Source organism: Octopus sinensis, linkage group LG13, assembly GCF_006345805.1.
Source record: "Octopus sinensis linkage group LG13, ASM634580v1, whole genome shotgun sequence".
In the NCBI taxonomy this organism is placed as follows: domain Eukaryota; kingdom Metazoa; phylum Mollusca; class Cephalopoda; order Octopoda; family Octopodidae; genus Octopus; species Octopus sinensis.
Window position 1 is genome coordinate 44,147,596 of NC_043009.1, and position 12,662 is coordinate 44,160,257.

The 12,662-nt window shown below is 41.5% G+C and overlaps 1 protein-coding gene across 4 annotated transcripts in view; it reads right to left on the bottom strand.

Annotated features, from left to right (window-relative positions):
• The window catches only part of LOC115218397 (alkylated DNA repair protein alkB homolog 8), a 45,526-nt gene that overhangs the window by 14,720 nt on the left and 18,144 nt on the right, over positions 1 to 12,662 (bottom strand). For all 4 annotated transcript variants that reach the window (XM_029788185.2, XM_029788186.2, XM_036508336.1 and 1 more), the window contains one exon: positions 5,332 to 5,374. In XM_029788185.2, coding sequence (XP_029644045.1) covers positions 5,332 to 5,374 — 43 coding nt within the window. The remainder of the gene's footprint in view (positions 1 to 5,331; positions 5,375 to 12,662) is intronic.

The following is a 12,662-nucleotide window of genomic DNA, read 5'->3' on the forward strand; positions in this document are numbered from 1 at the left end:
CTCACCCCCAGCCCCGCCTCTCCAGTACTTGTCTGAGCCTTCTTTTATTGACCTCACAGAAAAACTGAAAAGTAAAGTCAAGTAGTTGTAACTGAGACAGAACAAAATACTCAGTGGCATTTTCATTTGCCATTTATTTTGCCATTCCATGCTGACAAACTCACACACACACTCATTATAATCAGTACCCCCTCACTCATTCCCTATTGCTGTCTTTCACTTTTACCATACATTCTTGCAACACTTACCCACCCAAACTTCCAATTCTGTACCCATTCACTTCTATTTACCAACATTCGGAATGCTCACAGCAGCCATATTCCTACCGCTCTATGTCACGCTGGTGAGACCCATATTGGAGTACAGGATTCAAGCCTCTTCTCCTTATCTCCTCAAAGACATACATCATCTGGAAAGAGTTCAAAAGCTGGCTACCCGCATGGTTCTTGGTCTCAAGCATTTGTCTTATGAAGAAAGGCTGAAGACGCTCGACCTTTATTCTCTAGAAAAACGACGACGACGTGGTGATCTCATTCTTGCTCACAACATCATAAGCGAAAAGTATAACCTCTCGAAAGAGCTGTTCTTCACTCCTGCTCCAGAGCATCGGCTGCGGGGTCACTCCGAAAAGCTCTATCTGCGACGATTTCATCTCAATCGAAGGAGAGGGGCTTTCTCCGTCCGGGTTGCGGATCCGTGGAATAAGCTGCCGGACGAGATAGTGAAGATGCCGACGACCACTCGGTTCAAAGTCTCCCTTGACTACAAATGGCCTGAACTCTTTACATGAACACCACCCTGTTCATAACTCCATGTTCCCCTACATGGCCTTGCTTTTTGCTTTTTGAGCCCAAAAATTAACTAACTAACTAACTTGTACCTTCACTATCCACCCAACTACTTCATCCCCAATATTTTATCTCCTTTCCAGCTCCACCTGGTATTCCTGTCTTCTCTTCTATGATATAAGTAGTTATAGAGCTCACCTACAGTGTAGAAAAGAAAAACTTGTCTTGTTATGGCCCCTTCTCTCATAATTTAATCTCTCAAAACTCTACTTGTGAAGACCTGTTGAGGCAAGTGAGAATCGAAATCGATCAACATCAATGGAAATTGTAGCTGTGATACCAGTGCCGGTGGCACATAAGAGAACCATCCGAACGTGGCCGTTGCCAGCACCGCCCCGACTGGCCTCGTGCTGGTGGCACGTGAAAAGCACCATCCATTCGTGGTCATTGCCAGCCTCACCTGGCCCCCGTGCTGGTGGCACGTAAAAAGCACCATCCAATCGTGGCCGTTTGCCAGCCCCGTCTGGCACCTGTGTTGGTGACACGTAAAAAGCACCCACTACACTCACGGAGTGGTTGGTGTTAGAAAGGGCATCCAGCCGTAGAAACATTGCCAGATCAGACTGGGCCTGGTGCAGCCTTCTGACTTCCCAGACCCCAGTTGAACCATCCAACCCATGCTAGCATGGAAAGCGGACGCTAAACGATGATGATGATGATGATGATGATCTCTGGGCATAAAGCTGCCTCCTGCCCTACTGTAACCCTACTCAGCTGAAATGGATCTTTAGTCTTGGAAGCAGCTTGGTGTCTCACTTGTGCTGGTGCCATGAAAAAAACACCCAGTACACTCTGTAAAGCGGTTGGAGTTAGGAAGAATCTGTACCAAAGTAGACACTGAAGCACAATATAGTCTTCAGACCAGTCAGATCCTATCAAATTGTCCAAGCATAGAAGACAGATATTAAAAAATGATGATGGTTGCTTTGACTTTGCCTCGAGCCCTCAGCACTTGATATGGTTGTGGGGTCTCTACTGTGACATACGGTATGTCTTGGGTACTTTTTATCCTGGTGGTACCCATCCCTCTCTAAGTCTAACCACAGTTGATTTCTTCCAGAAGAAAGACAGACAAGACAAGAGAGAGAGAGTGAGAAAAAGAGTAGTATCAACCCCAGTACAGGGCTGGTACTTTATCAAGTCCCAAAGGATGAAAGGCAAACTTGACCTTGGTGGGATTTGAAATCAGGACACGCAGAACTAGAACATGAACTTCTGCAAGGCAACTGACCTGGTGCTCTAACAGTTCAGCCACTTCACTACCTTGTGTGTGTGTGTGTGTGTGTGTGTGTGTGTCTATACATGTGTGAATGTGTCTATGTATGTGTGCATGAGTGTGTCTATGCATGCATGTGTGTGTTTATGTATGCATGCATGTGTGTGCCTATGTATGCCTAATGTGTGTGTCTATACATGTGTGAGTGTCTATGTATGCATGCATGTGTATGTGTGTGTCTATGTATCCAATGTATGTGTCTATATATGTGTGTGTGAATGAGTCATGAGCTTCCACACAGTTTTTATTACCTGACCCTAGGGCTAACGTAAAAGATTTTCACCCAAGTGTCGCACTCCAGGATTGAACCCTGAAACCTCACGACTGCAAAGTACAGTGAACATCTTAAACAACACAGCCATACTTATGAGACCAAATTCTTAACCACACCACCATCATAAAAAAAAGCTGCAGGAACCAATTTTTTTGTGTTTTTCATTTTCCTACTGCTTGAAAGTTCTACAGAAGAGAAGAGAAAGCTGAAAAATAGAAACACTAGGAACTGTTGTCTGTTTAGCAATGTTTAGAACTGTTGTTCTTGGGAACAAAGAGATATCTGTCACTGTGCCAAACAAACAAATAACTCTGTGTATTATATATATTATAATATACACCAAGGCATGATGAAATGGTGTCATCCCGCATCTTGTTCTTGTTCTTCAGCCAAAGCAGAGCAAAGTAAAGTGTTTAAGTTGTAGCGCATGTAGCTTGTGAATGGTTTAACAGTAATCATCTAACCGATGGTTTAATGAGATAAACACCATAACACTCTTCCTAATGAAAAGAATTATTATTCTCCTAGGTGACTGTATGCTGATGATGATGATGAGGAGGAGGAGGGAGAGATTATGATGGTAAGTATGATGAGGATGAGGAGGAGAGAAGAGGTTTATGATGGTGATGATGATGACAATGATTATGAGGAAGAGGGTGGTAATAACAATGATGATAAATATGAAGATGATGATGATGATAAAGAGTTGGGAAGAATGGTAATAACAGTGATGAAACTGATGATAACGACAATGATTACAAGAAGGATGGTGATGTCAATGATGATGATGATCATCATCATCATCATCATCATGATCTGGAGGAGAAGAAGGTTGACCCACAGCATGGGTCACCAAACTACAGCCCACGGCATCAATTTGTCCAGCCCGCCAATGTATGCTGAAAAAAATAAACATGTTTTTATACTGCTTCTTACACTTCTTAGATTACGCATGTTGTATGTATACTGAGTCAGTCACATCCACGCGCTACGTATTTCGCGCTCCGTGATAATTACTACAGTACATCACGTGTGCCTCAGGCTTGTCGGTTATTAGTGATTACAATAAAAACAAGAATATCTGACGACATCGGTTGTCAAGCGATGTTGGGGGGACAAACATAAACACACAAACATATACACACACATACATATATATATATATATATATATATATATATATATATATATATATATATATATATATATATATATATATATATACATATATACAACGGGTCTCTTTCAGTTTCCATCTACCAAATCCACTCACAAGGCTTTGGTCACCCCGAGGTTATAGTAGAAGACATTTGCCCAAGGTGCCACGCAGTGGGAATGAACCCGGAACAATGTGGTTGGTAAGCAAGCTACTTACCACACAGCCACTCCTGCGCCTAATGTTTAGTTTGAACTGTAGCAACTTAATAATAGGTGAGTGAGTGGCAGTAGGGGGGGGGGACATAGATCTGGAGTGAGGCCCAGAGAAATATGCCTGGTGACTGCAAAGGTTGAGAAAAGTATTCAGTGTTGAGAGACTCAAGGTAGGAAGGGAGAAAACAAGAGAGTTGAAGTGGAGTTCAGGTCAATAAGTTCAGTAAGTGCTGGGACTGTTATCACAACAGTGGTTGTTGTTAAAACCCCAGGTTAAAACTGACTGGCAAAACCCATGAGAAAAGGTGTTACTCCAGGGAGCTTCCTGCCTTTTTTTATATATTTTCATCCTAGCATGGTATATCCAGGACTACAAAATATCCAGTTTATCTCTTTCTTTTTTTATATATACTCTTTTTACCATCTTTTCACTCTTTTACTTGTTTCAGTCATTTGACTGTGGCCATGCTGGAGCACCGAGCAAATTGACCCCAGGAACTTATGCTTTGTAAGCCTAGTACTTATTCTATCCGTCTCTTTGTTCTGAACTGCTAAGTTACGGGGGACGTAAACACACTAGCATCGGTTGTCGAGCGATGTTGGGGGGAGAAACACAGACACACAAACATACACACACACACACACATACATACATATCCACTCACAAGGCTTTGGTCAGCCCGAGGCTATAGAAGAAGACACTTGTCCAAGGTGCCACGCAGTGGGACTGAACCCGGAACCATGTGGTTGGTAAGCAAGTTACTTACCACACAGCCACTCCTACGCCTATATATATATATATATATATATATATATATATATATATATATATATATATATTAAAGACCTCCTGATATTTGTTTTGTTTATTTCAGGGGGATCTAGAGGCAGGACTAAGATATTGTAATCCTATGCAATAATTCTTCAGTCAATGACAGGGGTCTCCAACTGGCCCCTGGACAACAGTCTCTAAGGCTCTTACCTTAAATCAGTGCTGAAGGGATGAATAGCAGGATTTTAGACACAAAACAAAATGGTACAAAGCATCTAGTCTGGTGGTCTCCAAGAAGAAAATCTATGCAAATGCAAGATTAATGCATAACCAACCACATGGTTCTGGGTTCAGTCCCACTGCATGGCATCTTGGGCAAGTGTCTTCTGCTATAGCCCTGGGCCGACCAATGCCTTGTGAGTGGATTTGGTAGACGGAAACTGAAAGAAACCTGTCGTATATATGTATATATATATATATATATATATGTGTGTGTGTGTGTGTGTCTGTGTGTGTCTGTGTTTGTCCCCCTAGCATTGCTTGACAACCGATGCTGGTGTGTTTACGTCCCCGTTACTTAGCGGTTCGGCAAAAGAGACCGATAGAATAAGTACTGGGCTTACAAAGAATAAGTCCCGGGGTCGATTTGCTTGACTAAAGGCGGTGCTCCAGCATGGCCGCAGTCAAATGACTGAACCAAGTAAAAGAAAGAAAGAAAGAAAGAATCCAAAAAATGTAAAATAATTAATAAAAATTTCTTAAAAAATATACAAAAACAAAAACAACGTACCCATTTTCAGATGCGGTTTTGGCAGGAATCAGAGTTTCAGAGGCTGAAAAGATAAAAGGTAGAAAATGTAAGGAATAAACAACCCATAAAAGGCACAAAATGAAATAAATTGCATAATGAGTGCAGGCATGGCTGTGTGGTAAGAAGTTTGTTTCCCAATCACTCGGTTCCAGGTTCAGTCCCACTGTGTGGCACCTTGGGCAAGCATCTTCTACTCTAGCTTCGGGCTAACCAAAGCTTTGTGAATGGATTTAGTAGACAGAAACTGAGAGAAGCCCATAGTGTGTGTGTGTGTGTGTGTGTGTGTGTGTGTGTGTGTGTGTGTGTTTGTTCCCCCACCACCACTTGACAACCAGTGCTTGTGTGTTTACATCCACGTAACTCAGGGGTTCAGCAAAAGAAACCCACAGAATAAGTAACCAGGCTTAAAAAATAAGTACAGGAGTTGATTCATTTGACTAAAAAATTCTCTAAGGCAGTGCCCCAGCATGGCCACAGCCAAATGACTGTAACAAGTAAAAGAAGAAAAAAAATAATTTAGATAAATTGTTTATAAAGGTTATACATTTAAAGGGTTCAAAAATCAAATGTCACTCTCACAAGGTTCGGAGTCATAGTAGAAGGCACTTTCCCAAGGTATCAGGCAGTGGAACTGAACCCCAAAATCATTTGGCTGGCAAGCAAACTTCTTAACCACACAGCCATGCCTTCCTCAACTTATGTTACTTTGAGTTATGTCTTTCAGTCATTTGACTGCAGCCATGCTGGAGCACCGCCTTTAATCGAGCAACTTGACCCTGGGACTTATTCTTTTGTAAGCCCAGTACTTATTCTATCGGTCTCTTTTGCCGAACCGCTAAGTAACGGGGACATAAACACACCAGCATCGGTTGTCAAGCAATGTTAGGGGACAAACACAGACACACAAACACACACAGGCATATATATATATATATATATATATATATATATATATATTATATATATATATATATATATATATATATATATATACATATATACGACGGGCTTCTTTCAGTTTCCATCTACCAAATCCACTCACAAGGCTTTGGTCGGCCCAAGGCTATAGTAGAAGACACTTGCCCAAGGTGCCACGCAGTGGGACTGAACCCGGAACCATGTGGTTGGTATTTTTTAAAAGAAATTAATGGGAAAAATATGAACCTCATATTTTTCCCATTAATTTCTTTTAAAAAATACCTCAACGCCAACAAACATATTTAAAAGTATAAACATTTTAAGAAAACACACCTAAAATTCAATACTGAAAAGGAAAATCAAATAAAATACATGTGCAAATATGTACAAATCTTTTATGAAAACAGACATAAGCTAATAAATTTTTTGAAGAAATGTTTCCTCATGCTACATTGTATTTTGAGTTAAGTTGCATGTCTTAGATCCAATTATAGACATATGTTAACCCTTTAGCATTCAGATTATTCTATAAAATGTAAAGCTTATGTATTCACACCATGTAAAATTAATCTTTTATCATTTCATGGCTTTGAGATTTCAATGATGTGATTCTTTATTTTTAAAATGACACAATAAGATAGCTATGAATGACTATATCTGACTAGTTTGAACATAAAATAGGTAGAATATTTTAGCCGGATATGGCCAGTTTAAACACTAAAGGGTTAAGGATGATGATGGTGGTGGTGGTGGTGGCGGTGGTGTATGTGTGTGTGTGTGTGTGTAGGTGCAGGTGTGGTAAGAAGTTTGCTTCCCAATCACAAGGCTCTGGGTTCAGTCTCACTGCATAGCACCTTGGGTAAGTATCTTCTACAATAGCCTCAAGACAACCAAACCTTGTGAGTGGATTTGGTAGATGGAAACTGAAAGAAGCCTGTTATATATATTTATACATGCGCACACACACACACACACATGCTCTGGGTTCAGTCCCACTGCATAGCACCTTGGGTAAGTATCTTCTACAATAGCCTCAAGCCAACCAAACCTTGTGAGTGGATTTGGTAGATGGAAACTGAAAGAAGCCTGTTATGTATATTTATACATGCACGCACACACACACACACACACATACACACACATATGTGTGTGTGTGTCTTTGTGTCCCCACTACCAGTGGTGGTAATGATGGTGATAGTAGTAATGGTGGTGGCTTCTTTCAATTTCCATCTTCAAAATCCACTCACAAGGCCTTGGTAAGCCTGGGGTTATAGTAGAAAACACTTGCCCAAGGTATCCTGCAATGGAACTGAAAAAAAAAAAGGATGGGATGATCATAGCTTATCTCAACAGCACCATCAACAACAACAACAGCCCTGAATTATGATATATCTATGCTATGCAAGTAGAATCATTTGTTTTCACACCAAACTAATGAGGTTTACAACATTTTGGTGGTGACTCACCACTTGTGAAACACTGACCCAAGAGAATTTTCTAGAAGAATTAAAGACAAAAGCCTTTTGAGGGAACAAACTTATCTGGGAAGGTGCTTTAGTGCAAAGCTATTACCCCACTTGCTTTTATTATTTTTTTTGTTTATGATCAAAAAAGTTCTTAGTTCAGATGCTATAATAGTCTGTGTTCATGTAAGATTCCTTAAAACATAATTCTCAAGAAGAGATACATATGTAAAAACATAATAAAATAATAAGAAAAGAAGAGAAAAAATCAACAAAAATAAAATATGTGTGTGTGTGTGTGTGTGTGTGTGTAAATAAGAGGAACTTTGACATCAAATGGGTCAAATGTATGCCAGGACAGTGCACTTGTAGGAAGATCAAAAATAAGGTGGGAACCCCAAAGATCTGTATTTTTAGAATAACACAGTTAAGGAATATGACTAGCACAGTACAACAGTGAACTTCAATTATGAAAGAGAAAATACAAAGAAAAGAAAGAAGGGATAAGGAGTGGGGGACAAAACGTCCTCAGATTCACTGATGCGAGACAAATTGTCTGTTTTCTTTTATTCTTTGTTTTGGTTTTGGTTATGGTTTTTGTTTGAGATTTTGAAGAGACAATTAAGTGCAGCTTATAAGAATTAGAGCTGTCAGAATACTTGAGTGTACTGAACAACTTGTAGATTCTTTGTATAAAGGAACAATGTGTTATGAACCAATTTAATAGATGCTGCTGCTAGCGGAATTGGCTTGCATGTGAAGGACAGGCTGTAAAAACCATTTAGGTGAGGTCAATGTTTTCGTGAATCTGTGTTATGCATTAAGAGTTCATTTGTGTGTGTGGTGGCAACAACATGTGCTTCTTTGTGAGAAAGAGTGAAAGAAAAAGAGAGAAAAAGAGTGTGTGTATGTGGTGTGTGTGTGTGTGTGTGTGCATATAATAAAAAATAACAGAGTTAGAGACGAAAATACATCATCTTCATTTTAAATTCCTCCACTCTGGGCTTGCATGGGTCAGATAGAGTTTACTAAAGTAGGCTTTTAACAGTCAGATGCCCTTCCTGTTTCCAACCCTCACCTGTTTCCAAGCAAGGTAAAATTTCCACATGACCAGACATGTTTTTGTAGAATGTCATTCGTTCATCGTCATCGTTTAGCGTCCACTTTCCATGCTGGCATGGGTTGGACAGTGCAACTGGGGTCTGGGAAGCCAGAAGGCTGCACCAGGCCCAGTCTGATCTGGCAATGTTTCTACGGCTGGATGCCCTTCCTAACGCCAACCACTCCATGAGTGTAGTGGGTGCTTTTTACGTGCCACCGGCACAGGTGCCAGACGAGGCTGGCAAATGGCCACAATCGGATGGTGCTTTTTACATGCCACCGGCACGGAGGCCAGGCAAGGCTGGCAAACGACCGGTGGCTGGCGAATGGCCCGAGGCTGGCGAACGGCCCGAGGCTGGCGAACAGCCCGAGACTGGCGAACCATTTCCAATAATCACACAATCACGACAAGGAGACAAAACGCACACATGCAATGAACCTCTTTCAGTTTCCATCTACCAAATTCACTCACAAGGCTTTGGGGCTTTGGTTAGCCCAGGGTTATAGTAGAAGACATTTGCCAAAGGTGCTATGCCCCAAACTGAGCCCCAAACCATGTGGTTTGGAAGGAAATTTCTTAACCACACAGTTATGTGTGTGTATTAATGAGTGAATGTATATATGTAACAAAAACAAATAAGAGACAAGTATGCACATACATCATCACCATCATCATTTGACGTCCATTTTCCATGCTGGAATGTGTTGGAGAGATTGATAGTAGCTGGCAAGCCAGAGAGCTGCACCAGGCTTCAATTGTCTATTTTGGCAAGGTTTCTACAGCTGATGCCCTTTTTAGTGCTAACCACTTTACATAACTTCCCTGGGCATGGACACATTGAAACTCCGACATCTGGCAGCTGACTTGGCAGACACCCATAAAATTATCAACCATCTTACAAACAATAACTTTGAGCACCTTTCAAACTCCACCCGTCTAACACCCGTGGACATACTTACAAAGTCAGAAAACAGCATAGCTCCCATGACTTTAGGAAACATTTTTTCACGCTGAGAGTTGCTGAAGCATGGAACAAACTGCCAGCATCAGTTGTTAGTTGTCGGAGCACTGCATCCTTCAAAACTTCCATGCTTTCTGAGATTCGCCAACACTACACCTGATTTTCTCCCCTCCATACACACACAAGCATGTATCTGACTCATACATTGTTCGCTTTCCAGACATTTGTACATTACTGCATATATTCTGTACACACTTTCTGACAAGTTGTGGTGCACCTGAGCACTGTATACAATAATTTCATTATTATTATAATAAATGTGCAAAAAAAACCAAAGTCTTAGTAAGTAGGACGGCTGACAAATCACAAACCTCTTCAGGTAGATGGCCCTGTTCAATCTGTAGAAAAGACATGGGTAGAAACTCCATACGATGTACCCGGTGTAAGCAATGGACATATAAAAGGGGCAGCAATATCAAAGGAAGGTTAACCAGAAAGATAGTTTATGTGTGTAGCAGATGTACAGGGGCAATAAACACTGAAGACATCCACTGAAATGCATGTTGCTGGATTTGATCCCTTAACCCCTGGGACCAGAATTTGAACACAGAGGGACTATAACCACAGTCATATCGTTAGGAAGCAGGCTTTTTAATCACACACCCATACCCACATTGTGTGAAAAAAATATGTGGTGGTCATAGGTCTGCTTAATCAGGACTGACCTATTACAATCTACCTAGACCGTTACCCTCTGAAATATTATGTCCCACACAACAAGTCCCCTCTCCCTACCACACAATAAGTCCTCTCTTCCTACCACACTCCATAATATATGATAAGCCTTGAATATGTCAGTGTATCTTGCACAAACATCTCACCAAACTCTAGGATTTCATTCGGAAATACTTAATCTGTTAGCTTCCTTTATAATATAGCTCTGATGGAGCAGGGCTCCCAGAAACAACAGTAGTATCAACAGCAACAGCATCAACAATAATAACAAGCCAATGAACTGCTAGAAATAGCAACCAAATCCCTCTCATATCACCCTGCTTACTTATTTAAGATCTTTGTTCCCTATGAAGCATAGGTCACCAACAACTTTTCTCCACTAATATTGACTCTAAGCTCCCAGTTCTTGTTGCTTTTGAATTGTTATCAATGCCCATCTAATTTTACTTTATTCTAGGTAGGGGTGTTGACCTTGTGCAAACCCATTTTTACCTCTGAGAAGAGATAGTCTGGTCCATATTAGTTTGGCCTCTATCTTTTGACTTGTCCAGCATAGGAGGTTCTATCAGGAGTTTCTGCTCCACTGGTATGGCCCTCAGGGTCACTGAGGCACACAACCCATGACAACACAATGAGGACTGGACATTGTGACAGAAGTGATATCTGAAAACCAAGGTGCCATGTAAAAAGTATTATTGTGAGTGCTGGTGTTATATAAAAAGCACTGGTGTAGGTGCTATGTAAAAAGCACTGGTTCAGGTGCTATGTGAAAAGCACTGGTGCTGGTGCTATGTGAAAAGCACTGGTTCAGGTGCTATGTGAAAAGCACTGGTGCTGGTGCTATGTAAAAAGCACTGGTGCTGGTGCTATGTAAAAAGCACTGGTGCTGGTGCTATGTAAAAAGCACTGGTGCTGGTGCTATGTAAAAAACACTGGTGATGGTGCCATGCAAAAAGCACTGGTACAGGTGCTATGTAAAAAGCACTGGTGATGGTGCCATGCAAAAAGCACTGGTGCAGGTGCTATGTAAAAAGCACTGGTGCTGGTGCCATGCAAAAAGCACTGGTTCAGGTGCTATGTAAAAAGCACTGGTGCTGGTGCCATGCAAAAAGCACTGGTGCAGGTGCTATGTAAAAAGCACTGGTGCTGGTGCTATGTAAAAAGCACTGGTGCTGGTGCTATGTAAAAAGCACTGGTGCAGGTGCTATGTAAAAAGCACTGGTGATGGTGCCCTGCAAAAAGCACTGGTGCAGGTGCTATGTAAAAAGCACTGGTGCTGGTGCTATGTAAAAAGCACTGGTGCTGGTGCTATGTAAAAAGCACTGGTGCAGGTGCTATGTAAAAAGCACTGGTGCAGGTGCTATGTAAAAAGCACTGGTGCTGGTGCTATGTAAAAAGCACTGGTGCAGGTGCTATGTAAAAAGCACTGGTGCTGGTGCTATGTAAAAAGCACTGGTGCTGGTGCCATGTAAAAAGCACTGGTGCTGGTGCTATGTAAAAAGCACTGGTGCAGGTGCTATGTAAAAAGCACTGGTGCTGGTGCTATGTAAAAAACACTGGTGCTGGTGCTATGTAAAAAGCACTGGTGCTGGTGCTATGTAAAAAGCACTGGTGCAGGTGCTATGTAAAAAGCACTGGTGCTGGTGCTATGTAAAAAGCACTGGTGCTGGTGCTATGTAAAAAGCACTGGTGCTGGTGCTATGTAAAAAGCACTGGTGCTGGTGCTATGTAAAAAGCACTGGTGCTGGTGCTATGTAAAAAGCACTGGTGCTGGTGCTATGTAAAAAGCACTGGTGATGGTGCTATGTAAAAAACACTGGTGCTGGTGCCATGTAAAAAGCACTGGTGCTGGTGCTATGTAAAAAGCAATGGTGCTGGTGCTATGTAAAAAGCACTGGTGCAGGTGCTATGTAAAAAGCACTGGTGCTGGTGCTATGTAAAAAGCACTGGTGCTGGTGCTATGTAAAAAGCACTGGTGCTGGTGCTATGTAAAAAGCAATGGTGCTGGTGCTATGTAAAAAGCACTGGTGCAGGTGCTATGTAAAAAGCACTGGTGCTGGTGCTATGTAAAAAGCACTGGTGCTGGTGCTATGTAAAAAGCACTGGTGCTGGTGCTATGTAAAAAGCACTG